Source organism: Rhinoderma darwinii, chromosome 10 (genome assembly GCF_050947455.1).
Source record: "Rhinoderma darwinii isolate aRhiDar2 chromosome 10, aRhiDar2.hap1, whole genome shotgun sequence".
NCBI lineage: Eukaryota > Metazoa > Chordata > Amphibia > Anura > Rhinodermatidae > Rhinoderma > Rhinoderma darwinii.
This window is the reverse complement of record NC_134696.1, coordinates 95,404,847-95,432,773: the sequence shown is the minus strand read 5'-3', so window position 1 is coordinate 95,432,773 and position 27,927 is coordinate 95,404,847. Positions and strand designations below refer to the sequence as shown.

At 44.1% G+C, this 27,927-nt stretch overlaps 2 protein-coding genes across 2 annotated transcripts; both read left to right on the top strand.

Annotated features, from left to right (window-relative positions):
* Nucleotides 1-482: 482 nt before the first annotated feature.
* LOC142662642 (uncharacterized) lies at nucleotides 483-13,390 on the top strand. The gene is made up of 5 exons (XM_075840852.1): nucleotides 483-519; nucleotides 9,912-10,031; nucleotides 11,000-11,143; nucleotides 11,937-12,080; nucleotides 13,206-13,390. Exons 1-5 carry the CDS (start codon nucleotides 483-485, stop codon nucleotides 13,388-13,390), a joined length of 630 nt encoding a protein of 209 aa, XP_075696967.1.
* A 2,498-nt stretch (nucleotides 13,391-15,888) lies between these two features.
* On the top strand, nucleotides 15,889-23,097 carry LOC142661586 (phospholipase A2 inhibitor gamma subunit B-like). Its single transcript, XM_075839011.1, has 5 exons — nucleotides 15,889-15,943; nucleotides 16,708-16,827; nucleotides 20,399-20,545; nucleotides 21,114-21,260; nucleotides 22,906-23,097. Exons 1-5 carry the CDS (start codon nucleotides 15,889-15,891, stop codon nucleotides 23,067-23,069), a joined length of 633 nt encoding a protein of 210 aa, XP_075695126.1. The 3' UTR covers nucleotides 23,070-23,097.
* The last annotated feature ends 4,830 nt before the right edge of the window (nucleotides 23,098-27,927 follow it).

Sequence of the window (27,927 nt, the reverse complement as noted above, 5' to 3'; positions counted from 1 at the left end):
TGTACACTGTATGGCACTGTTATTTGTACACTGTATGGCACTGTTATATGTACACTGTATGGCACTGTTATATGTACACTGTATGGCACTGTTATTTGTACACTGTATGGCACTGTTATTTGTACACTGTATTGCACTGTTATTTGTACACTGTATGGCACTGTTACTTGTACATTGTGGCGTTGTTATTTGTACACTGTATGGCACTGTTATTTGTACACTGTATGGCACTGTTACTTGTACATTGTGGCGTTGTTATTTGTACACTGTATGGCACTGTTATTTGTACACTGTATTGCACTGTTATTTGTACACTGTATGGCACTGTTACTTGTACATTGTGGCGTTGTTATTTGTACACTGTATGGCACTGTTATTTGTACACTGTATGGCACTGTTACTTGTACATTGTGGCGTTGTTATTTGTACACTGTATGGCACTGTTATTTGTACACTGTATTGCACTGTTATTTGTACACTGTATGGCACTGTTACTTGTACATTGTGGCGTTGTTATTTGTACACTGTATGGCACTGTTATTTGTACACTGTATGGCACTGTTATTTGTACACTGCATGGCACTGTTATTTGTACATTGTGGCACTGCTAATTGTACACTGTATGGCACTGTTATGTGTACACTGTATGGCACTGTTATTTGTACACTGTATGGCACTGTTATTTGTACACTGCATGGCACTGTTATTTGTACATTGTGGCACTGCTAATTGTACACTGTATGGCACTGTTATTTGTACACTGTATTGCACTGTAAGGGTATGTGCACACGACCTTTTTTCAGAAGTAATGGAGGCGTTTTATGCCTCGAATTACGCCTGAAAAGACTGCTCCAATACGTCTGCAAACATCTGTCCATTGCCTGCAATGGGTTTTACGATGTTCTGTGCAGACAAGGTGTAATTTTATGCGTCGCTGTCAAAAGACGGCACGTAAAAATACGCCCGCGTCAAAGAAGTGCAGGACACTTCTTGGGACGTTTTTGGAGCAGTTTTTCATTGACTCCAATGAAGAACAGCTCCAATTACGTCCGTAAAAGATGCCGTGAAATATGCGAGTACTTGCAAAAACGTCTGAAATTCAGGAGCTGTTTTCTCCTGAAAACAGCTCTGTAATTTCAGACGTATTTTGCGTTGTCGTGTGAACATACCCTTATGTGTACACTGTATGGCACTGTTATTTGTACACTGTATGGCACTGTTATTTGTACACTGTATGGCACTGTTATGTGTACACTGTATGCCACTTTTATTTGTACACTGTATGGCCCTGTTATTTGTACACTGTATGGCACTTTTATTTGTACACTGTATGGCACTGTTATTTGTACACTGTATGGCACTTTTATTTGTACACTGTATGGCACTGTTATGTGTACACTCTATGCCACTTTTATTTGTACACTGTATGGCACTGTTATTTGTACACTGTATGGCACTTTTATTTGTACACTGTATGGCACTGTTATTTGTACATTGTGGCACTGTTATTTGTAGATAAATAAAATATCCAAAGACCACCCCAAAGGTTCAAGCAAATACTAAACTGGTGCCATTCCAGTTTTGATTGTTAGGGTATGTGCACACACACTAATTACGTCCGTAATTGACGGACGTATTTCGGCCGCAAGTACCGGACTGAACACAGTGCAGGGAGTACAGTACGGGACAGTTGTCCTGCAGCGAGGCAGGGACTCCTAGCGTCGTACATAACTATGATGCTAGGAGCCCGGCTCCCTGCACTGTGTTCGGTCCGGTACTTGCGGCCGAAATACGTCCGTCAATTACGGACGTAATTAGTGTGTGTGCACATACCCTTAAAAGAAAAGAGAAAAATAAGTCCTGGGACATATCCAGCACACAATAGGGTAACAAGAAAAAATCATATACAAGTTTTTTTTAATAAGACAAAGAAAATACCATTTCCCAAAGAGGCTAGTGCCTAATAAATTTAAATACACTTTTTTTTTTTTGCAAATTTATTTTTATTTAGTTGAAAAAAGGGGACCCATACCCTTTCTAAATGGGATCTCACTGGACATGGTCTAGGATCTGAAGTGTCTTTGAGGTGATTACATTGCACACTCTTATGATACGAGAATGATTAACTTCCCCGGGGAGTTCTGCAGCTGCCATCCATGTGTTTATCTACGGCACAGTGAAAACAGTAGACCTGAGGCATGGCTCATTGAAAACAACAACATAAGCCATTTTTTTTTTTTCATTATTTTAGCTTTTATTCAACGTAAATAATTATTAGACTTTGATCTGTGTAGGTGGATAAATTAGCCCGAGGAAAGCCTAATAGTTTTACTCCAGGTCTTGTTTATTTTAACATTTGAAAGTTACTTAAAGGGGTTGTCCAATTTGGTCATTTACGTCTTGCTTTCAAGAGTCCATTGCGCAGTAACCCTTAGGAAACAGCTGTAATATGTGGAGAAACTCTGTAGCAAGTGTTCAATTTTCCTGCAGTGCCACCACAGGAGAAATAAAGTATTACACCGTTCTCATTGAAATCAATAGGTTGTCCATTTAATGAATAGATCTCCCAGGTCCTCCAAAGAGGCAGACACTCTTTATAGTTTTTCTCTGCTCAGTCTAATTGATGAGGGTGCTAAACGGGGAAAGCTCCCCCTCTATTAGCTCAGAGTACCCTAGCAGTGTATTTAAAATGTATAATACAAGACAATTTTATATCGAGACGGCCACAATTTCAACACAATCTATGTCACCCAGCTTTCTCATACTCCTGAATATCAAATTTGACTTGTTTTGCTGTGGTATTGGATTGGGGACTGTATAACTGCCTAACTAGACAGACATGTCATTCTGGATTAGGTGACTACCACTGTGGCGGCCATATTGGTTGTCACCAGTAACATATAACTAATAAACGGATGAATAGAATTTTTAACAACATACCATTCAACGGGTGAATTATTATTATGGAATGATTGAATGGCACCTACCAAAACGCAACTGAAACCTAACAAGAAATGTCCTTGAAAAAGAAAGTCATGTGACCGTATTTAATTGAAGGGGTTGTCCACTTTGTACACTTCCTACTTGTTAGCGAAATCCCTTGATAATGAACTGATCACAAACTCTCCTCCAGCTCGCAACTCAGCGATCAGCTGTAATCTGTGGGGAAACCTGGCAGGAAGTGTTCAATTTCCCTGCAGCACCACCACAGGGGAACTTAAGTATTACAACGTGTACGTTCATATCAATGGGTTGTCTGATTATTGATGAGGATCCAGACTATACTCTAATTTCCTAATAGGGTACATGAAAATGTGTATTCTAAACAAGACAACTCCTTTAATAATTTTAAGTTGTACTCACATTTTGTCGTTATCATGTATACAGAACCGCAGACATCTTCCGGCGAAGAACAGGAGAGGTTGACTCCTAAACAGAAAGGTTGTCCATCGACAAAACCCTCATAGGTCGATGTGGGGATCAATTCGACGGGGTAGGATTCTCCGGAAGCTTTTTTTAAAATCCAATTACAGGACATGCATTGAAGGCAAGAAGCTGTAAGAGGAATATAATACTATGAAACATTGCGGGAAGATATCAGGGAAGATATAGCTAATGAAGGAGCCTCACGTGGTTGTAATACGGCTCCTGGATCGCCATGATACCATTGAATAAAGTCCTCCGGGGATCTAAGTACGGTTTAGTAGAACCATAGGGCGTCCGGTTGATCTGGCCATATTACAACCATGTCAAACCAGTCTAGGTCTTAACCCCTTAGGGTATGTGCACACACACTAATTACGGACGTAATTCAGGCGTTTTTGCCCCGAATTACGTCCGAAAAATGCGCCTCAATAGCGTTGACAAACATCTGCCCATTGAAAGCAATGGGCTGACGTTTGTCTGTTCACACGAGGCGTATATTTACGCGCCGCTGTCAAATGACGGCGCGTAAATAGACGCCCGCGTCAAAGAAGTGACCTGTCACTTCTTGGGGCGTAATTGGAGCCGTTATTCATTGACTCCAATGAATAGCAGCGCCAATTACGTCCGTAATGGACGCGGCGTTCAAGCGCCTGCACATGCCGTTACGGCTGAAATTACGGGGATGTTTCCTCCTGAAAACATCCCCGTAATTTCAGCCGTTACGGACGCTGTCGTGTGAACATACCCTTAGTGAGCAGCCCATTTTAGGGCCTGTTTACATCAGCGTTGGCTTTCCGTTCAGGGGTTCTGTCGGAGGTTTCCGTCGGGTGAACCCCTCAATGGAAAGCCAAACGAAAACCTTAGCGGAATAAATAGCGCCGTCAACTGCACTATTGATTCCGTCGAAAAGAAACGAAAACCTGGCGGAATGGTGACAAACGGAAACCATTAGTAAGGTTTCCGTCACCATTGATTTCAATGGTGATGCAAACGGAAGCTAAAGTTTCCGTTTTGCTTTCCGTTGAGGGGTTCACCCGATGGAAACCTCAGACGGAACCCCTGAACGGAAAGCCAACGCTGATGTAAACAGGCCCTAAAATGGGCTGCTCACTAAGGGGTTAAGACCTTTTTTTCGTTTTTCTATAGTCTCATTCAAAGAGCTATAACTTTTTTTTATTTTTCCGTCGACATAGCTGTATGAGAAGTTGTGGGATTAGTTTTACTTTTTAATGGCACCATTTTGGTATACATATAATTCTTTTTATTAACTTTTATTAACTTTTTTTGGGGGGAATAGAAAAAAAACCTGAAATTCCACATTGTTCTATGCGTTTTAAATTGACGCCGTTCATTGTGCGGCGTAAATAATACATTGCCTTTATTCTATGGGTCAGTATGATTACGGCGATACCACATATGTAGAGGTTTTTTATGTTTTACGACTTTTGCAAAAACTTCATCAACACTGCGTGTGTGTGATCCTGGACTAAAAATATAGCATTGAATGGAGAAGGAAAAGCTCCCAGATGTGAATATGACTCAACCAGGGTAGGAGTTGTAAGGGTGTATTCACACGGTGCGGTTTTGCAAAAAAAAAATTACACACATTTTCCACGATTTTTCCACTGTGCGGCAAAACCGCACTGTGTGAATGCACCCTTATTTGGATTTCTCAAAGTTCCGCACCTCGGTTTGTCTCGAGACACAAAACTGGAGGGACTGAATGTTGGGACTGTATGTTGGAGATATTCACCCCTACAATCAATTCTTCTTGGGGAGGACGCCTTTGTAATTCGATGTCTGATGGACGCATCTTTTTTTCTGTCGGATTCCCTATGCTCCATATGAAGAAGTCTATGGGTACCCCATTAAAGCATCTGGACAACTTAGAGGTTGTAAAACGGCCATATAAATGGGGGTCCATGAATAACGCAAAGCTGTAGGGTGGCACACAGCATTTCTATAGGTATATGATTCATTTCGGGACCACGTTGAACATTATATATGGGGATTGTCTCATTCCCTCGTTTGCACCTTTTACGTTCTGTTCACACATTGCGTTTTTTGTGCCTTTTATTTTGCAGACAGGACAGTAAAATAAATTTCGGTCACTTTCTAAACAAAACTGCAGCAAGTTTGCCACGTGGGAACTTGCCCTAAGGCCGAATACAGACGAAGGTGGGGAAACTCGGACGTGAAAAACGGTCATTTTTAAAGGGGCAGCATCTGAAGAACATGGAACGCCCCATTTCTGCCTTCTGTATTGTCTGCTTAAAGGGGGTCCGTCAAAGATTTATAGGAGGGAATTACTAGTCATGCAGTTCCCTAATATAATGTGTAAAGTGTCCTCACTCACCTGCAGATATAAAGGCAGAGATGGCGCATACAGCGACCGCGGTCTTCATGGTGTCGGTGATACGGCCGCCGTCTGTAAAGAACTGCAGGCTGTGAGCAGAGATCAGGTGTTCAGTTTTTTCCCCGTACAGAAATAATGTCAGATTCTCAGGGGACGCGGACGTTTACTCAACAGGAATTGGTGGCAATCATGGGAATTGCAGGAAAGGACAAGCCCGAGTTCACGAAAAAGGATGTAAACATATACTGTGTCGTGTCTATAGGTCCTTTTGCCATTCAGTTGACATTGAAAAGATGTGCAACTTTGCAAATCGTTTTGATTAAAAATTTCCTGCCGTTTTGTGTATACAGATCCTATGCAGACCTATGCGTCTCCATGGTTACGGTCAATAAACAAACCCTGTGGGAAGTCTGATCCTGCAGTCATGTGTTAATCCGGTCATAAACTTTAGATAGCTGTCAGGCAAGCAAAAAAAATCAGTAAAAACGCAACAAAAACACAAAGGTCTTATTCACACAGTGCAGTTTTGGTGCAGTTTTTTTATGCAGTTTTTATAGCCACAATCAGGAGTGGATCATGAAGAAAGGGAAAGTATATAGAAAAGATTCACATTTTTTGAATCCACTCTTGTTGTGGCTTCAAAACTGCACCCTGTGAATATACCCTGAGGGTGCATTTAGAGGAGACGTTTTTGGCCGCGCAGTAAAAAACGCATGAAAAATCACGATAAAACCGGGTGCCAAATTTCCGTGGTTTGCGAAGTGGTTTGCACCAGTGCGTTTTTTACAGATGAAACTGTAAAATAAATGTGTTTCTACTAAAAAAAAAATGTGCGACTGGAAACCGCATCGCAAAACCGTGGAATTTTTAGTAAAACCACGTGCGTTTTCGCTGCGTTTTTATGGTGTTTTTTTACTGTGCAGCCAAAAACGGCTCATTTAAATGCACCCTAAGGCCTTATTCAGGTGCTGTCAAGTCGCTTTTTTACTGCGGCTGCCGCAAAAACGCAGCAAGTGCCACCGTTTTTGCAAAGTTGCAGCAGAACCGCCTCATGACCGCTACGTCTGAATATACGCTATCGGCGCATTTACATGAGACCTTTGTCTGCCCAAAAATCGCAGCAAAAAAAACACGAACTGCTGCGGTTTTGAAATGCGTTTCTTTGCAGTTTAGGGCATGCCCCCACGTGGCGGATTTCCTCCGCAACTGTCCTCATCAATGCCGCACCTAATCCGGGTTGCGGATTACGGCTGCGGATCTGCCCAAAATGTGCAGTAAATTGATGCGGACTAGCTGCTGCGGACTGCGGTAAAAGTACTTCCCTTCTCCCTATCAGTGCAGGATAGAGAGAAGGGACAGCACTTTCCCTAGTGAAAGTAAAAGAAATTCATACTTACCGCCCGTTGTCTTTATGACGCGTCCCTCTTTCGGCATCCAGCCCGACCTCCCTGGATGACGCGCCAGTCCATGTGACCGCTGCAGCCTGTGATTGGCCTGTGATTGGCTGCAGCCGTCACTTAGACTGAAACGTCATCCTGAGAAGCCGGACTGGAGGAAGAAGCAGGGAGTTCTCGGTAAGTATGAACTTATATTTTTTTGACAGGTTGCTGTATATTGGGATCGGTAGTCACTGTCCAGGGGGCAGAAACAGTTACTGCCGATCGCTTAACTCTTTCAGCACCCTGGACAGTGACTATTTACTGACGTCGCCTAGCAACGCTCCCGTAATTCCGGGAGCCCCATTGACTTCCTCAGTCTGGCTGTAGACCTAGAAATACATAGGTCCAGCCAGAATGAAGAAATGTCAAGTTAAGAAAGCAAGACGTATCCGCAGCACACATGACATGTGCATGACAGCTGCGGACTTCATTGCGGAAATTAGAATCTCCATTGAAGTCAATGGAGAAATTCCGCCATGAGTCCGCCACTGCTCCGCAACAGACAGAGCATGCTGCGGACACCAAATTCCGCTCCGCAGCCTATGCTCCGCAGCGGAATTTTACGCATCGTCTAAACGAACACTTCTAAATTTAAGTGGAAGTCAATGGAGAAACGGCTCCGCTGCGGATTAACGCTGCGGAGTGTCCGCAGCGGAATTCAAGTGAAATTCCGCCACGTGTGAACCCAGCCTTAAACATATTTATTTTACCGTTTCACCAGTAAAAGCCGCGGCAATTCAGCTCACGGTTTTACATTGATTTTTTTATGCTTTTTTTTACCAAAATATCTGATGTAAATGCGTCCTAAGGGTCTATTCACACATTGTGGTTGAGGTGCGTATAAAAAACCGCATGTGGTTTTCTGATGCAGTTCTAACCGCACCTCAACAGCAACGTGTGAATGGACCCTAAGGGCTTATTTTCGGCCATTTCTCGTGCAGTAAACATCCGAAAAACGGCCGGAAGCAGACGGGCCGTTTTGAAAAAACGGCCGCGTAAAAAAACGGACGCGAAAAAGAAGTGCATGTCACTTCTTGGGACGTTTTTGGAGCCGTTTTTGATTGACTCTATAGAAAAACAGCTCCAAAAACGGCCGTAAAAAACGCCCCAAAAACGCAAGTTGCTAAAAAAAACTGTCCCGTACTGTAATCATGTTTTCAGTACGGGACAGTAGTTCCACGGAGAGGCAGGGACTCCTAGCGTCGTACATAAGTATGATGCTAGGAGCCCGGCTCCCTGCACTGAGTTCGGTCCGGGACTTCCGGCCGAAATACGTCCGTCCATTACGGACGTTAATATGGTTGTGTGAACCCAGCCTTATTCTGTACATTGATAAAACATTTAACCCTATAGTTCATCATCACCAATACAGCTGAATGTGGTTGATAAATTGGAGGTCACGCCCTCTCTGCGGCTCCACTTTCTTCAACCGCAGTAGATAAGGAGATGATGGGAGTCCTCTGTGCTGCTTGAGGTGAGTAGGATGTGGAGGGCGGAGGGTTTGTTACTATGTTTCAGTATAACGTGAGTTGTGGAAGTAAAATGTGAAGAAAAGGGTGGTTTTTGTATTTAACCCCATGTGACTCCTTCTGCTCCTGTTCTGATCAGTAAAATGGGAGAATTCCAGATTGTTGTCACTTTTTGCCTTATTGTTGTTATCCCAGATCGGCAGCTTTTTGTTGGTTTGGTAGTGTGTAGTGTTTTTCGTGTAGTTTCTCATGTTTGACAAATCTGGTGTGAATTACAAGCGTCAACGTCCCCTCCTATACTGAATAGCGCTCTTTGGCTTTGTTCACATCTGCGTTCCGTGTTTCAGTTCTGCTCCGTCATTGGAGCAGAGTAACGAAAATACAAGTAGGACCAGATCTGTTGCATGACGGGCACCATCAGCGCTGACGGAACCCATTGACTTTCTGCCATGGCGACTGTGGATTGATCTGACAAAAATCGCACAACGTGCTGTATATATTTTGGACTGGATCTCGAATGGGGCCTCCAATGTAGATGTGAACGAAGCTTTAAGCCCTATTCACACCGTGCAGTTTCTGAAGTCCCAGCCAGGGGGAGTGGATCATAAAGGGAGCATCGCTATATAGGCAAGATTCAACTTCTTTTTTTTTTTTTTTTTCTTTTGTCCACTCCTGGTTGTGGCTTAAAAAAATAAAAAATAAAAAATGCAGTGTGTGAATACACCCATAGAGGGAAATACTTGGTCACTTGTGAGACACAGGGTATATTCACAAATAGCAGTTGAGGTGCAGTTAAAAAAAAAAAGTATGATTTAGTGAAATGCACTCGCTTTGCCGTGGCTCTAAGATCTTGCTATTAATCTGCAGGGACCTGAGAACCGTCCTCTTGACCATTCCTCCTCACAATGAACGTTCTTCTCCTCTTTGCCTTGTTTGCGTTAAGCCTGGATTCTACAGGTAAGGGTCCCGCTTCTTTATTCACTTTTTTTTTTTTTTTTTTTGGCAGCTTCATTGTGATATTCTTGAATTGGTAATCCAGGCTCCACCCTTAAAATAGTATTTTACCAAGAAGGTGGGGGGGGGGGGAATTCAATGGGATATCAATGCGTAAAGGTTCTATATATCTATGTAAGAATGGGGTGTGTATGATGCTAGACATTTCTAATCCGCAGTAAAGGGTTGAATAACCACAATACATTTTTTTAATGTTTTTATATGAAGTGCTCAGCTTGGTTTGCGTACAATGCACGAACAACACGATAAGCGCCTGTAATGGCAAAGCGAGGAACTGTACCGAAGATGAACTCTGCATGTCAACCATTACCCAAACTACAACGGCTGGTAAGTGCCTCGGGGCAACTGCATCCAATGTCCTCGCAGACCTAGTTACTTGATTTCAATGGGAAGTGTGTAATACTTTAGTTTCCCTGTGGGGGAGCTGCAGGGGAACTGAGCACTTACTGCCAGACAGATTACAGCTGATTGCTGAGGGTCCTAGTAGTGACACCCTGTGATTAGCATCTTGTCAGTGGACCCTTTTAACAAAAAGGTAATGTGGACAGCTCCTTTAGGGTAGGAACACACACAGAGTAATCACTGCGGATTTCCTGAAATTGATTAATTGTGGAAAATCTGCAGCATGTTACAGTAGCAACAGAGTGGGTGAATTTCAATAAATCTCGTCCCCACACTGCGGAAAATATCCGCCGAAAAAACTTCACACAAATTTACCTGCAGTGCGGTTACTTCAACCGCAGCATGACCATTAGTTCTGCGGATACGCAACTCTTCTGTTGCAGGTTTTCCTCATTGAATTCAATGGGGTGCTTAAACCCACAACAAAGCAGTGTCTGTTGCGATATATGCAGCGGAATCACAGCGATGCGCTGCAAAAATCGCAAGTAAGAAAAAAAATAGGTTATACTTACCCAGAGTTCCCTGCTTCTCCAGCCCAGCCTCCCTGGATGATGATGCAGGCCATGTGACTGCTGCAGCCAAACGCAGGTAGCAGCGTCATCGTAGGGGGCCGGACTAGACTAAATGCCGAGAAGAGGGAGGGGGTAAGTATGAGCAGTTTTTTTCCGGCGCCGCTTCGCAGCAGAAATTCTGCCGGAAAAACGCATCACAATGTGGTGCCACTTTCCGGACGGCGTTCCCTGTGGTGTTCAGGGCGGATATACACTGCGCAGGCTGTGTATCTGCACTGAATACGTTGTGTGTGTTCCTACCCTTAAGGTCAGGATCACACATTGGCAAAGGCGTAATTGAGCGTTTTTTACTTTTGTTAATTTTTTGTTTTTTTTGTTTAGATGAACAGAAAACTTTTACGTTTGAGAGAGACTGTGGAGATGCTGATCAATGTAACTCCACGGGCAGCATGACCAGCTTACTGTCCACCAAAACTCGTATTACCTGCTGTGATACGGACTCCTGCACCCCGCAAAAACCGACCTGTGAGTACCGGAATCTCGCAACCTCATGGGAAATAAATCTGGTCTCTATTGATATTCTACTCGTGCGTTCTGGCACACGTTCACACGTCCCGAACTTGTTCCTGTTCATCTCGAGACCCCCTTTAATCTGAAATAAAACATGGTGCTTAAAACTGACTTCTTCACAGTGCAGACCCCAGCCATGAATACGTTTAAAAATGGGCTGGTGTGACAAAGGGGCGGCTTCCAAATGCATTGATGCCACAACAGGGAACGCAAAATGCCCCTCATCACACAGACTGGGCAACTTTCTATGTAAATAACATAATAGTGATAGTATTCCAGTCCTCCTCCTGGTGTTTTAGTGGTTAATACCGAATACCTCTGGTGGTCTAAGATGAAGCAGTTAATAAGGGGGTATTATATTTTTTTCTTAAACTATACAGAGCTCCAAATCCCCTGGTTACCTATACTCATCCAGAGTATGATATGATAAAATTCTGTCTTCCTGCTGCTGCCACTAGGGGGAGCTCATTGCATTGGCATTTTTACAGCTAATAAACTTTAGAATTCATAAGCAGTGAGCTCTCCCTAGTGGCATCAATATTTTTAATACCTAATTGCCCAGAGGGGGTTTTCCAGGCACTAGGAAACCTGCTCATGGGTAGACAAACTCACTGACATGAATCCGGCCAAAACTCAATCGCAAGAAATACACCGCCACCGCTCGTCTTCCGGATCTTCTGCATCTGTGTGCTTTGCCCATGTCACAGATGAAAAAAACTGCAATAAGTAACACTTTCTCTACTTTCAGTAACTGAGGGGAAAAAGTTAGAAAACAAGATCCAATGTCCCGTCTGCGTTGTCCATGGTAAAAGAAAATGTCCTTCCTTAAGTTTAAGAAACTGTACTGGAGATGAGACGTACTGTGCAGTTTACGAGGTAAAGAGTGGCACAGGTAAGTGTCTGCAAGTGATAAATGCTGGTCATAAGGGAAAAAAAGTCAGATCGCTATGTCAAACCAATTGGATGAGTGTCCCGACCACCGTACTTTTCAGGTCTGATGAGGGCATACACAGTAATTTACTTTAACTCCCTTGAGAGCTCTGCCAAATGCACTATGTCTTCTATTGAAGATAATATCCACCTTTTTTTGGACCCAATTTCATAATCTATCTGTATAGTGGAGCTCTGTTTATCTATGTGATCGATTTTACATAATTCTGTATGCCTGCAGGCACCACTAGGGGAGCTAGCTGCATATGCATTTATACAACTAGTATTGAACTCTATGGGAGCTGTATAAATATGTATGCTGTGAGCTCCCCCTAAAGGTAGCTCCTTGTAACTGCTTTATCAGTGCAAGCAAGGGAAAAGGAGTTCAATCCCAGCATAGGGCACACCTCTGCTATAGGACCAATCTCTAGGTATGCAGTTGGCCTATGGTTGGCTTTTACCTAGTGACCATTTCCCCATTTGTGTGCGGGGCTCAAATTACTTCTATGCATTTAGACATCCGCTGTTTAGTCTGACAACATGATAGGACTAAACTGCGGTCTGTTTCCAAGGGCAACCAGTAGAAATTTGAAAGCCGTTATGGATAGGAATAGAGATATTCTATTGATTTTTGAGTGTTTTACTTTAAATAATTACTATAAAGCAAAGAGCTTGTACAGGACAAACATGGCTTCCATAAACAACTCCACACCAGTCCATGGACTATGTTGCAATACCCTATATAACCTGTGGACAAGTGTGGCACTGTTTGGCAGGAAGCAGCCATGTTTTCTAATCCTAGACAACCCATTTAAGTCTCTACATGTAAATATGTAGACGAGAATGTGTTTTTAAAGGGGCATTCCCACTAAGAATATTTATCACCTACACACAGGATAGGTGTTAAATGTATGATCGCTGGTGGTCCATCACTGGGACCCCCACCGATCACTACAATGGGCTCCTGGCCAGCGATCATACATTTGTCACTTATCTTGTGTGTAAGTCATAAATATTCTTAGTGGGAAAACCCTTTTAATGGAAAAATTCTGTTTTTTTTGTAACTCCCTTCCGTAATATCTTTCAGAAAGTACCACCATTATGGGCTGCGCTAGCGAGTCCTTCTGCCATACGGCTCAAAGTCCGAAACCCGTCAATGGAAAGATCACGCAGGTGATGGCAAGATGTGTCCGAAGTGGGAGCAGCGTTTTGAAGCCCCGAGTCCTCCATTTTCTCCCTGTTCTTCTGGTAGCGTTGGTTCATATTGTCTGATTTATATACAAAAATTTGGGATTTTTTTGGGCAAGCCGGTTATTGGACAATGGCGTGTTTGTAAAAATTATATGGCTATAGAGGAAGACTGATTAATTACTACAGTTTTTTTTTCTTAGGTATTTATACATGTATATTAATATATTTACTGAATGTTTTTGAATATCTTGTCAATTTAATAAAGACATTTTAAGGTATTATGTGGGATCTAAATAGAGAAACTTGGTTTGGTGATGTGTCCAAAAAATAGTTTGAGTGCAGAGGTGGTGTTTTGCGATCCCCATTTTTTTTTTTTTTTTTTTTTTTTACTTGGGCCAGGTAAATACACAGTTTTGTTTCAGTTTGTGTGAAGGAAGCCTGTAGCTTGTCATGTTCACCCAGCCTGACCTGTAACATTACAATTTGGGGAAAAAAATTATACCTAGTACGTAATCTGAAGTCATGACCCAGGGATTCAAAGAGAAAAATTTGTCATGCTCCACCCATCCAGGCCCTGCACTAAGAATAACATTAGTTTTGAATGGAGAGTTCCTTAGGAAAAAATCCTAAGTAAAGGAGATTTAACAAACGAAATGAAATAGTGAGAGGCGCCAAGATCTCCTCTTGCGGTCGCTCCCTTCATAAGCCCCACCCCTTTACAGACACGGCAAATACAGAATTTTTCCTTGTATTGCATCGGGATTTGCTTTTATAAACACCAGTGACTATAACTAAGGAGTCATAGTAATGAGTGACAGCGCTTGTGTTCTTTACATGCTTTTATCTATAGGGCTGGGACACTTAAAGCCTTACTCCTGTAAAGTGTGGCCCTGAGGCAGCGGTGATATAAGGGCCAATGCTGGTGTCCTGGAAAAGATAGTACAGATACCAGGAAATTTGTGGCAGCTGAACTTTTCTATGCCGGTGCTGATGGTATGCACAGCCACAGCCCAACGCCATTTTTTTTTTTTTTTAATATGTGAGGCAGTCCCTTTCATATGACTAGTGATGGATGGCTTACACTTATCATGGACTGAGCCAATGGCGTGCCTCCCTTATGCAGGGGTTGGTCCAGCAAATTCAGGCCTCATGGCTACACTGTACTAGCTGCACGCTAGTACCTGTGGTGAGGCTCTTACCAGTCACCCACCAGTGCTCTTAGGAGGCTTCTACATGTCACCCGCCACACTGCACATGGGGGGGGGGGGGCATCCAGCCCACCATAGCTCTTAGGGGCAGGCTCTGGCCCGTCGCCTGCCACCGCTCTTAGGGGCAGGCTCTGGCCGTCGCCTGCCACCGCACTTAGGGGCAGGCTCTGGCCCGCCACCGCTCTTAGGGGGAGGTTCTGGCCCGCCACCGCTCTTAGGGGCAGGCTCTGGCCCGCCACCGCTCTTAGGGGCAGGCTCTGGCCCGCCACCGCTCTTAGGGGCAGGCTCTGGCCCGCCACCGCTCTTAGGGGCAGGCTCTGGCCCGCCACCGCTCTTAGGGGCAGGCTCTGGCCCGCCACCGCTCTTAGGGGCAGGCTCTGGCCCGCCACCGCTCTGAGGGGCAGGCTCTGGCCCGCCACCGCTCTGAGGGGCAGGCTCTGGCCCGCCACCGCTCTGAGGGGCAGGCTCTGGCCCGCCACCGCTCTGAGGGGCAGGCTCTGGCCCGCCACCGCTCTGAGGGGCAGGCTCTGGCCCGCCACCGCTCTGAGGGGCAGGCTCTGGCCCGCCACCGCTCTGAGGGGCAGGCTCTGGCCCGCCACCGCTCTGAGGGGCAGGCTCTGGCCCGCCACCGCTCTGAGGGGCAGGCTCTGGCCCGCCACCGCTCTGAGGGGCAGGCTCTGGCCCGCCACCCGTAACATGCTCTAGAACTCAGTCTCAGGCTCAACATAAGTGCATCACTTCCACAGCTTTCTCTCTCCATCTAGTCATGCAGCTCTCGTTCTAAAACCAGGCACCTCCTTTGCCACCTGAACGTTGAACAAGCCTTCGCAGGAACACCGCCACTTTCTACTCAAGGTTCTGCCCCTAGCATCAGGATATGGCATTGTCAGTGCGCAAAGATGATGACCAGGCCGTACATCCTGACGCCAGAGCAATTTAGTTACCAACCGGCGAGACACCTGCCAAACTGAAGGAACGTTACACTGCAATGCAAAATACAAGTGGACAGGCCACCCATCCTGTAGAGTGCCACCTAGTAAACAAAAATGTGAAAACTGCACAAAAATCACAGCACTTAAATGCACAGTGCATAAATAAATGTAACATACGTTGGCATGTGTACAAATTAACCCAAAATAATCTGCATTCTGAAAGAAACTCTAGCATTGGCATAGGTCAGTGATATTGTCATAGGAATGTGTGTGGCTGGGACTGTTCCATATGGAAGACACCCTTATAATTAACGATTGTGTAATATAAGTAACTTACTGACCTACTTGTATGCACGGGGCTATAAATATATAAACGTTCAGCAATGACAACATAGAAAACCACTGATTGGAAATGAGAGGTTCTGATCCTGCGCTCGCCATGAAGACGCTTCTTCTAATCCTCACCGGCTACGGTGTGACCTTCATCAGCCCAGGTGAGAACTGACGACACGAGGACATTGTGATACTGCAGCTGCTGTACGTTGTAATTTACTTACTCATTTATATCATATATTACACTAGAGATTCTTTAATCCGGCATTGGCTGCTTCCAGATAACTGCCAGATTATCGGACTTTCACAAAAATTTTACCAAAATACATTTCTGATCTAAATTATATTTTCTATCCGGAGGAGTCTTGTAATTGGTTCGTGTGAAATTCTATCAACTTCCAGTTCAGAGCTTGAAACACATGCCGGGCTATTAATTTCTGGACTATCCGATGTGGGTTAAAGCCTAATATAGTTTAAATCCGTATTTGCTCCTTATTATTTGCTACCATTTGTGTAAAGTAAGTTTTTTGCTAGGACAAGAAATGCTATGTTTGGAAACCATCAGACGGGTCTCAAATAAACTGATGTCACTAAGGCTGTGTTCACATGTGTGCCGGATCTGTCACATGACGCATACCAGTGGTGCCCGACGGACCCCTTTGACATACAATGGGGCCCGTCATTATGATGAGTTATTGAAGACTATTCATTATAAAGAAAAAGTTCTGCAACTTTGTAATATACTTTGTGTATCAATTATTACAAATTTCCAAGATCTCTGCTTGATGTCAGTGAATGGGAACATTCATTATGTTCAGAGGCTGAAAACTAGTCTTGAATTTGTTCAACCGACATCATACCCATGTGGCTTGTCATTTCTATGTAACCCTGATCATGAACTCTGTGTGTATTGTGTTTATTTCAGTATCCTCCTTGACGTGTGAAACCTGCTCAGCCCAAAATGCAGCTACGTGTTCTGGCGCTAATGTCGCATGTGACCCCTCAGTGACTTCTTGTATAAGTAGCCTGATAGAAATAACATATGGTAAGTGGCCATACACTTGGAGATATTCACAAAAAACATTCAGTGATATAATAGGGGTTGTCTAGTTTAGAAAACCCTATTTTTTTTTGTACCTTATTAGTGAATTGTGAGGTAATAGAGGGGGGTCCTCTGTTTAGGATCCTCATCTTTTGGACAGAGTGAAGAGCGATTTCAAAGAGTGTCTCTTCCTCTGGAGGACCTGTCCTGTCCTGGATTGCACAGACAATACATTGATATGAATGTGAACTGTGTGATACCTATTTTCCCCTGTGGTGGCACTGCAGGGAAATTAAACACATACTGCCAGGTTTCACCACAGATTAAAACTGATCGCTGGGAGTCCCAGCAGGGGGGCTATTTTAGTAGCTAAACATTTATGGGCCGGGAGACACGGGCCCCCTCATTCCCAATGGCATTGCTAGCACCGGAGGGAGCCCCTGTGCTAGCGACAACCACATTCACTTGTATCTGCGTCCCCAGGACGCAGATACAGATGAATCTTATAGGCTGCAGGCCACCTTAGGCCTGCAGCATATAAGGCGCTGGGAAGAATCCCTGCGCCGGCCGCCGTGATGTCACTGCATCACGCTGATCTGTGCATGCGTCCCGCCCGGAGGCTGTGCATTGCTCCATCCATTGCGGGAACGGAGAAAGGTAAGGACAACATATTTTTTTGTTGGCGGTGTAGCAATATATACAAGGGGGGAATCTGTTTAGCACTATATATAACAAGGGGGGACGCTATGTAGCACTATATACAAGAGGGGGTTCTGTGTGGCACTATATACAAGGGAGGGGTCTGTGTGCCAATATATGGGGGGATTGTTGTGTAGCACTATATACAAGGGAAGGGGGGCTGTGTGGCACTATATACAAGGGAGGGTTGCTGTAAGGCACTATATACAAGGAGGGTCTATTTGGCACTTTATACAAGAGTGGGGTTCTGTGTGGCACTATATACAAGGGCTTTAAGGCAATATACAGGTAGGATTGCTGTGTAGCACTATATACAAGGAGGGGGTGTGGCACTATATACAAGGGGGTGATTTGTGGCACTATATACAAGAAGGGGCTGTGTGGCACTTTATACAAGGGAGGGGGTTGTGTGACACTATATACAAGGGGGGCTGTCTAGCACTTTATACAAGGGGGGCTGTGTGGCACTACATATGCAAGGGAGGGGCGCTGTGTGGCACTATATAGAAGAGAGGTGGGCTGTGTGGCACTATAGACAAGGGGAGGTCTGGCATTTTATACAAAGGGGTCTGTGGGGCACTATATATACAAGGGAGGGGTGATGTGGCACTATAAAGAAAAAAGGCAGGCTGTGTGGCACTATGTACTAAGGGGAATTGTGTGGCACTATATATATAAGGGGGAGGACTGTGGCGCTATCTACATGTGGGCTGTGTGTGGCACTATCTACAGGGGGCACAAAGGGGGCTTTACTGCTGTGGGGGCACAAAGGGGGCACGGTTACTGATGGAGCACTTTTATTGTGTCGAGCACTGAGGGATCATTATTATCTTCTGGGGCACTGTGGATTACGAGTTTGTATAGAGGATGGGGTATAGGTGTGGAGGGTGCTTGAAAAGCGAGAAACCAACATGTCTGTGTGTCTAATTCTGCAGAGACGAGTTGTGGCTGGAATAAGTCGTCACAGTGGTCTGGGCCGGATGGAGTAAAAAAGGGAAAGTGAATGACTCTAATCAGAGAAAACATCACCTGTGAGTCACTGGAAATAAATGTGCTGTAATCACTTATATGGTCTGCAGAGCTCCTGTGTATAACTGTTATCTACCACTATATGGTCACTACATGGTGATAATATTGGTCTTTGTATAGTGTTTTTTATTCAGTAACAGTATGGGGGTATTATTCAGTCACTATGTGGTTATGGTGTGGCTGTGTTTTTCAGTAACACTATGGGGGTAATATTTAATCTGGTATAGTGGTATGATGCAATAACTGTATATGTACGGTATATACTGTAGATCATTTTTTGGTCTGTGAGGGGGGACATATGCTTTGTGTCTTGCAGCTCTCCTGGACGCGCTAGAAATCAGCGATGCAGTTCTCTGCACATTGCCTTCTGAATTGACTGCATTATTGATACAGTAAGGCTGTGTTCACATCAGGGTCGGGGTTCCATTGAGGGCTTCTGTCAGACCTTTCCGTCAGGGGAACCCATGAACGCAAACCAAACGGAAACCATAGCTTCCTTTTGCATTGCCATTGATTTCAATGGTAATGTTTCCGTTGCAAATGGTTTCCGTTTGTCTCCATTCCGTAAGGTTTCCGTTTTTTAGACGGAATCAATAGCGCAGTCGACTGAGCTATTGTTTCCGCCAAAAAAAACAGAAACCTTTACAGAACGGAGACGAACGGAAACCATTTGCAATGGTAATGTAATGAAAGCTATGGTTTCCGTTTGGTTTGCATTCATGGGCTCCCCTGATGGAAAGGTCTGACAGAAGCCATGAGTGGAACCCCGACGCAGATGTGAACAAGCCCTAATTCAGCATTTGGGGCCCCACTTTTAACCTGCTGAAAATGATAGAACAATGTCAGAACATGCAGAGCATCGCAGCTAACTGTGTTTTGGACTACATAGCTGGACTGGTCAAAGAGCCCATGCTGAGCCCTAAAAGAGCTCACAATGGACACGTGAGCATCAGAGCTGGACCATGGAGTAATGGAAGAAGGTGGCCTGGTCTGATGTATCACGTTTTATTTTAGATCATGTGGCCGGTCGGGTGCGTGCGTGTCGCTTACATGGGGTAGAGATGGCACTATGGGAAGAAGACAAGCCGGCGGGGGCAATGTGATGCTCTGGACCATGTTCTGATGGGAAACTTTGGGTCCTGACATTCATGTGGATGTGACACGTACCACCGACCTAAACATTGTTGCAGACAAGTGCCCCTTTCAGCGGTATTCCCTAATGGCAGTGCCCTCTTTCAGCAGGATAATGCCCCCGCCACACTGCAAACATTGTTCAGGAATGGTCTGAGGAACATGACAAAGACTTCAAGGTGATGACTTGTCTCCAAATTCCCCAGATCTCAATCCGATCGATCATCTGTGGGATGTGCTGGAAAAACAAGTCCGATCCAGGGAGGCCGCACCTCACAACTTACAGGATCTGCTGCCACGTCTTGTACCAGAACCACAGGAACCTTCACAGGACTTGTGGAGTCCATGCCTCGACGGGTCAGAGATGTTTTGGTGGCACGAGGAGAACGTACATAATATTAGGCGGGTGGTTTTAATGTTAATTACTCAAGGTGGTCCCTCTCGGGTGGACCCAGCCCAGTCATGTATCACACAGCCAATTGCCGGGTGGGTTTGAGATAAGACAACCCCTTGGCTAGAGATTATTTTGTGGAGGTTACTGTTTTTGCATTAGCTCCCTGAAGCTTCTAGGTATACCACTAGACAAAAAAATGTAAGAAATGGGCGTGGTTTCATGAGTCAGAGGTGGGGCTTATTTGGTATTAGAAGGTCCAATATAACGATGTGTAATATTACTAAACTCATATCTTTTCTTAAATATTTGTTATATCTTTAGAAACCTTCATCTTAAGGAGTCCTCACAAATCCTGCGGCTTTCCTGAGATTTGTGATCTGTCCTATTCGTTCACCTTAGACAAAATTCATATAGCAGCCAAAGCCCAGTGCTGCAAAACCGACAAATGCAACAAGGATATTCCAAAGAGTGAGTATAAGAAACGTTCATCAGTGTCCTCTCACATTGGGACTCACAGTGCCCTCAGCAACCAATCAGATTTCACTTTGATGGGAGGTGCCCACCCTTGTCTCTGTCAGAGTGTGGGGATCCAGAGTAGTCACCTCTGTTGCTAGGCAGCTCATATAGTCTCTTTATATCAAGCAACTTGCCTGCCAAGATTATTCTCTAGATGATAGATAGATAGATAGATAGATAGATAGATAGATAGATAGATAGATAGATAGATAGATAGATAGATAGATAGATAGATAGATAGATAGATAGATAGATGATAGATAGATAGATAGATAGATAGATAGATAGATAGATAGATAGATAGATATTAGATAGATAGATAGATGATAGATAGATAGATAGATAGATAGATAGATAGATAGATAGATAGATAGATAGATAGATAGATAGATAGATATGAGATAGATAGATAGATAGATAGATAGATAGATAGATAGATAGATAGATAGATAGATAGATAGATAATTGTTTTTATCTACATTAATCTATAATCCCCCGCTAATGATTTCTTATCTTCCAGTTGCTCCAAGGAACATGACAAAGAATGGGTTGAAATGTCCTTTCTGCGTCCAGGCAGGACTGAGAGGATGTACACCAATAAATCAGACCCTGTGTACTGGTCTAGAAGACATGTGCCTCACGTCTTCAGGATACCTGGGCTATGGAGGTGATGATCATCTGTCTGGGTTTATGAATCTGTGTGTCATTTCCTGTCTTTTCCTTGACTTATATACAGAGCCTTTTTCTGACAGTTACCCTTGGAAACAGACAACACTTTGACTCCGCCCCACTGTCAGACGTGACCTCACAGCTGAACTCTAAGTTCAGATCCAGACATTGCATATAATTAGGATTTTGTTGCAAATCTGCTAGGAATCTACATAAACTTTTACTGTCTGGAAAACCCCTTTAAAGGGAATGTGTCGCTAGAAATAATTTTTTTTTTTTTAGTTAAACAATTATTATTTGAGTGATTACACACTGTTTTAATTTTTTTTTATTTTTTCACAAGTCAGGAAATATTATAAATTAGATTCTAATTTATAGCATTTCCATGTGCTGGTCACTAGAGGGAGCAGTTCCCAAAATTGCAGCATGGTCAATGTGATAAAGCAGCCTCATTGCTTTATGCTGCAAATTTGGGGTAGACCCACTCTCTTTAGTGTCCTCACACAATCCCCCCTCCCTTATGCTGGCTATTGCCAGGAGAAGGAGGGGTTTGAATCTCCAAACCTCCTACACTGTGTGCCGCCATTTTCTGAGCGAATGCACAGTGTAGGAGGATTAGATACAGGGCTCAGCAGACAGTATAACACAAACATAATACACACATCACATACACAAACATAACTTACCTGCTCCTGCCGCCGCTGCCGTCTCCACTCTTATGCCTAGTGCCTTCGCTACCTTGAACATATAGCTGGAAGCCGCGGCCAGAAGTCGTCATCTTACTGTTTGCCAGCGGCTTCCGGTCCACATGAAAATGGCGCCGGATTTCGCTTTGCGAACAAGCTTCGTTTTGGTCTGTGTGGGAGCGGCACATGCGCCGTTCCCACACAGACGGCGTACGCTGCAGAGAATGGAACGGCTCCCGTTCGCATTCTCTATGGGGATGTATGTGCCGTATTCCATCTCTGTATGTGTCGTTAATCGACACATACAGAGATGAACAAAAAAATGGCAGCCCCCATAGAGAAGAAAAAAAGTAAAAAGTAGAACACAAGAACACAAATAAATAAAATTCATTTTAATATCATACTAAAAGCAATATTATAAAAAAAAATAAAAATAAAATTCATGACACCTTCCCTTTAAGGCAATGTTCATATTTGAGCATAATGGTAGTTTTGTTAAAACTATATGGTGTTATGGCATATCTGCAGGTCCCACCTCTAGGACCCACTGCTGTCTGGAGAACGGGGGTCATCCGATCTCTATCGCATTAGGTGAGGCAGTTGCCGTATCCAGGTGGAGAATGAATGGAGAGGTGGGCGCACGTGTACTCGTCTCCCTCAATTCTGTTCTATGGGAGTTAGGGAAACGTGCCATAGCAGTGAATGGATAGATCCGTGCACGTGTGTTTCCGCCCCTCCATTCCTTTTCCGCCCATCCATATAGATGTTGGTCCTGTGGATATGCCATAAATGTCTGAGATGGGAATACCCTATTATAAGAGTATTTTAGGGAATTTCATAAATTCCAAAATAAAGTGATAGAGAAACAGCGCCATTCTTGTCTACAGGTTGTGTCCGGTATTGCAGTTCAGCTCCTTCAAGTGCATTTCATTTGTAATGTGCTTTTTTTCTTTCCAGAATCACCAGTCGAGATTTCCTATCAAGGTTGTGCCACGCAAAGTGTCTGTCCAAATACTCCGGAGTCACAGCCGAATGCAGACGGTGGCAACAGGAGCAGCTGTACTAAAGCCGTCCACCACAGCAATGAAGAGGGCGATCGCTGCCTGCCTGTTATCAACTAAATATCACAATAAAAATGAAGAGGGATCCAAGACTAATGCAATAATGACAAAGCTAATCGTTATCTGACATTTTTTGGGGGATTCTTGTGCCCAATAAAAATTATTGCTACGATAGCTGTCTGTGCTTTTCCTGCAGCTGGAAGTGACATCATCATGTTGTGTGTGACCTGTGTTTTTTTGTATTTTTCCTTCTCCGGCTCCCCAAAAAGGCATATTCTCATTTTCCCCTAGCCGGCTCTTACCAGCAAACTGGGCCAATCAGAGGTCTCACAACTTGTTTGCCCTCCCCTCGCGCAGCATGCAGCTTCACAGACACTAAGAGAAACAGCAGCTGCATCCCCCTCCTCCCTTTCTAGTACCTGTCTCGTAAAATTTTGGAGGACTGAAAACATGGCTCAGGACAGTGACACTTTAAAGGGGTTGTCCAGGCATGGACAACTGGTGACCTATCCACCGAACCCCGCACCGACCCGCTGCTCCGGCTACCTCAGGGTGCCAGATGTTATGAAGGGTATGAAGTATTCGGAGCCAGAAGCAGATGGCTCCGACTACTCCATAGCGGCCGTGCTGCAGAACAGCAACTATGCTCCTATTCACTTTTATACTTCAGTACTGCAGCTCGGCCGCTATACTGTGACCGGTGCCATCTGCTTCCGGCATGGACATCCGGTACATGGAGGCAGCCAGAGCAGCTGATCAGTACAGGGTCTGGGTGTCGGACCCCCAAAGATAATATACTGATGACATACCCTGCGAATAGGTCATTAATTGTCCGTGCGTGGACAACCCCTTTAAGGAGTAGTTTATTCTTATGTAAATAAAGCTTGTTCAGGGTTTTCTGGGATCAAGAAAAAAACAGGCCAGGGAAGGTAGAGGGACTGGTGTGAAATAATTTTTAAATAAAGCAATACTTACCTTTTAAATACTTCCTGCCACTCCAGTGCTTCCCGACAATCTTTGTTGACTGAGCTGCAGCGATGACGTCATGTTGACACAAATGACCACTGCATGTGCCTTCTTTGGTTATTTTTATTTTTCCACCTCCGCAGCCAATTTCTTTATATTGTTTAAGTGCATTTAAAATTAAGCAACTTTGCGATCCGTCTTGATTAAAACGTTCCTATTGTTTTGTATCTACAGCTCCTATGCAGGCCTGTGCGTCTCCATGGTAACAGACAACAAACAAACACTGTGTAATTTGATACTGCAGTTATACTCCTTTTTATTTGTCCCCTACTTCTTACTTACCTACCGAGTATACGTTAGCATAAATTAGGCAACAGATAGAAGGGCGTATGACTGCAGAATTAGACTACACAGGGATCATTTCCAGAGCCTTTGCAGTAGCATGGCAGTATGGCTGATCAAGGAAACTTCTCCTCAGCTTGTCAGGGAAAGAGCAGATCCTCTGAAGTAACATGGCAGTATAGTTAAGGATACTTCTTTTTTTTCCTCCTGTCAGGAAAGGAGCAGAGTCTCAGTAGTAACATGGCAGTATAGTTGAGGAGCCTCCTTCTTTTCTTCTTATCAGGGAAGGAGCGGAGCCTCTGTAGTAACATGGCAGTATAGTTGAGGAGACTCCTTTTCAGCTTGTCAGGGAAGGAGCAGAGTCTCTGTAGTAACATGGCAGTATAGTTGAGGAGACTCCTTTTCAGTTTGTGAGGGAAGGAGCAGAGTCTCTGCAGTAACATGGCAGTATATAGTTGAGGAGACTCCTTTTCAGCTTGTCAGGGAAGGAGCAGAGTCTCTGTAGTAACATGGTGGTATAACTCAGGAAACTCCTTTTTCCCTCTTGTCAGGGAAGGAGCAGAGCCTCTGCGTAACATGGCAGTATAGCTGAGAAGATCCCTTCTTCTCAGTTTTCAGGCACAGAGGAGAGCCTATGCAATAGTATGACAGTATAGCTGAGGAGACTCCTTTTTCTCCTCTTGTCAGGGAAGAAGCAGAGCCTCTGAAGTAACATTGCAGTATAGTTGAGGAGACTCCTTTTTCCCTCTTGTCAGGGAAGGATCAGAGCCTCTGCGGTAACATGATAGTATAGCTGAGAAGATCCCTTCTTCTCAGCTTACAGACAAGGAGGAGAGCCTATGGGGCATTATTATAGTGTAGGAGCAGTAAGGAGGGTCTATTACTGTGAAGGGGTATTACTGTGTTGCAGCCAATATTTATGTGTGGTGGCACTAAGAGGGGCAGTATTAATGTGTTGGGGCACTATTACTGTGTGGTGGCACAGTATTGTGGCACTAATAGGGCAGTATTAATATGTTGGGGCGTTATTACTGGGCGGTGGCACAAAGAGGGACACTATTACTGTGTTGGGGCACTTACTGTGTGGTGGCACTGAGGGGCAGTATTAATGTGCTGGGGCATTATTAGGGTATGTTCACACACACAGCAAAAAATGTCTGAAAATACAGAGCTGTTTTCAAGTTAAAACAGCTCCTGATTTTCAGAAGTTTTTTAAGCCACTCGCGATTTTCGCTGCGATTTTCAATAGAGTCTATGAAAAAACGCTCCAAAAACGTCCCAAGAAGTGTCCTGCACTTCTTTTTCTCGGAACAGAATGTCGTTTATCCCATTGATTTCAATGGGCAGATGTTTGGAGGCGTTCTTCTTCCAATTTTTCAGCCGATTTTCGGGCATTTACGGCCCGAAAAATGGCTCAAAATAGGTCATGTGAACATACCTTTACTGTGTGGGGCACAAAGACAGACACATTACTATTTGGGTGCAGTCACACCATGTACTTGCTTTCTATTTCCACACCGTAAAACTTTACAATATGCTGCGGAAAAACTCAACAATGTATACCCATGGGGAAAAATATTCTGCAGAGCAAGAACTAGTGAAATTAATTTAGAGTCGCGGAATATTTTTCCAATAGGCATAAATTGTTGTTTTCCGATGCAGAAATATATGGCAAACATGGCACGTGGGAGTGCATCCTCACTGTATAGTGCATTTGTTTGGCATCATTATATATTTTGGGGTTTTTATTTTCTGTTTGCTTCAGTTATTCCTCTACCTCCTCCTGACTTTTCTCTCCACTAATAGGCATAATTTACACGAGCGTAATATACGCGCGTGCGACGCGCGTTCTTTTCACGCGTGTCGTACGCACCTATATTACTCTATGGGGCAGTGCAGACAGTCCGTGGGTTTTGCGCAGCGTGAGTCCGCTGCGTAAAACTCACGACATGTTCTATATTTCAGCGTTTTTCGCGCATCACGCACCTATTGAAGTCAATGGGAGCGTGAAAACCACACAGGTCACACGGAAGCACTTCCGTGCGAACTGCGTGATTCGCGCAACAGCTGTCAAAAGGATGAATGTAAACAGAAAAGCTTTTCTGTTTACAAACATCCAAACGGAGTGTCAAAATGATGGCGGCTGCGAGAAAATCTCGCAGCCGCGCATCATACACTGTTGACTCACGCAGCTGTTATGTGCTGTTATGTTACGCACACGCTCGTGTAAATCAGGCCTTAATCTGGCTCTCCTTCTCAAATCCTCCACCAAACTTCTTACTTCTATCCTCATATATTTCACAAATATTAATGCTACTTTTATCAGGGATCACAACCCGGACGTTATGGTAACCGGGTGTCTTTAGGTTTGGGGAAGATGCTGCCCATTACCTGTTCTATCTGCAGGGGTAAAAGTCCCATTAGGACAGTAAGTGACAGTGCGACAATTATGACCAATACCGTGTGCCGTGGAGGAGAAGTTTGGATTATTGCCAATATTAGTAGGTTTAACAGTAAAGAAGGCGAGGGGCTTAGAAGCCAGATTTGAGGGTCCATACCAGGTTCTCCTGATCTCGCCCACTGCAGTTAAGCCGGAAGGAAGGCCGACATGGATCCATGCCTCGCACTGCAAGAGGGTCTCTTCCAAAGAATGACTATCACCATATACATCCTGTATCCTGAGGAGAATAGGGAAAGTTAGGACCATTCCGAAACCTTGGAAGTCCAGGTTACTCATAAGGAGTAGCTCGTCTCAAGCTGGTGAAGAAATCCAAAACCCCTACCCGCCTGGTTCGAGTGGTCAGTAGTAGGTTGCTAGGCAAGACTCAGGGATAGAGTAATAATATTTTTAGGGGGGACTGTCAGGGATCATTAGCATGTATATTGTTTGCAAAAATATTATCCTTACATACATATTTATATATATCAGTATATTACACAAAGAACGTGAATGTATGTAATAAGATGGAGTCTGCATAAGGAACACGCCTATGGAAGACACCGCCCTGGAATGAAAGAGGAGTGTACAGATGAACTTACAGCTGAATAGAGCCAATAGGGCTTAAGCACGTCCCACCTTCCTACAGAGAAGATTTTTTGTAACCTCTTTGTGTAATAAAAGTTTAGTTGTACTTCCTACTTCACTGAGGGAGGATCTTTACCAACAAGTCTGTCTGGTATATTTCTTCCATGCATGCCCTCAGTTTCCAATTTACAGAGGTGGCTATTCGGTGTGAAATAACAGGGAAAAGGAAGGAACCCTGAAACTTTCTCCTGTGACTGTCTCCTGAGTCCTTTTCTCCCTGACACCCTGCAATAACCTACTTAAACTTGTTTGCAACCAGTACCTCAATTTCGTCAACTTTTTTTTTTGCATGAGCACACAGCAATACCTTACGACAGTCCACCTCCGCTGCTAGCTCCGCTTCCACTGCTACAGACAACATATCCCTGGCACTGTATTTTTAGGATGACACCCTTGATAATAATATATAGGATAACTAGGTTTTCAAAATATCTGAATGTCCCATGTTGTTTATGAGGACATTTACCTAAGGTACGGGCCCCCATGCCAATGTGACAAGTTAATGTAGTGAGGTGCCTACTTGGT

What these genes read in the sequence shown, in the direction of transcription:
- LOC142661586 (XM_075839011.1), top strand. Translation starts at nt 15,889, where the DNA reads ATGAAGACGCTTCTTCTAATCCTCACCGGCTACGGTGTGACCTTCATC. An exon ending in CCTGATAGAAATAACATATG is followed by an intron (nt 16,828 to 20,398) that starts GTAAGTGGCCAT and finishes TTATATCTTTAG; the next exon opens with AAACCTTCATCTTAAGGAGT. An exon ending in AGGATACCTGGGCTATGGAG is followed by an intron (nt 21,261 to 22,905) that starts GTGATGATCATC and finishes TTTTCTTTCCAG; the next exon opens with AATCACCAGTCGAGATTTCC.
- LOC142662642 (XM_075840852.1), top strand. Translation starts at nt 483, where the DNA reads ATGGCACTGTTACTTGTACATTGTGGCGTTGTTATTT. An exon ending in ACATTGTGGCGTTGTTATTT is followed by an intron (nt 520 to 9,911) that starts GTACACTGTATG and finishes TTTTATATGAAG; the next exon opens with TGCTCAGCTTGGTTTGCGTA. An exon ending in CGAGGTAAAGAGTGGCACAG is followed by an intron (nt 12,081 to 13,205) that starts GTAAGTGTCTGC and finishes AATATCTTTCAG; the next exon opens with AAAGTACCACCATTATGGGC.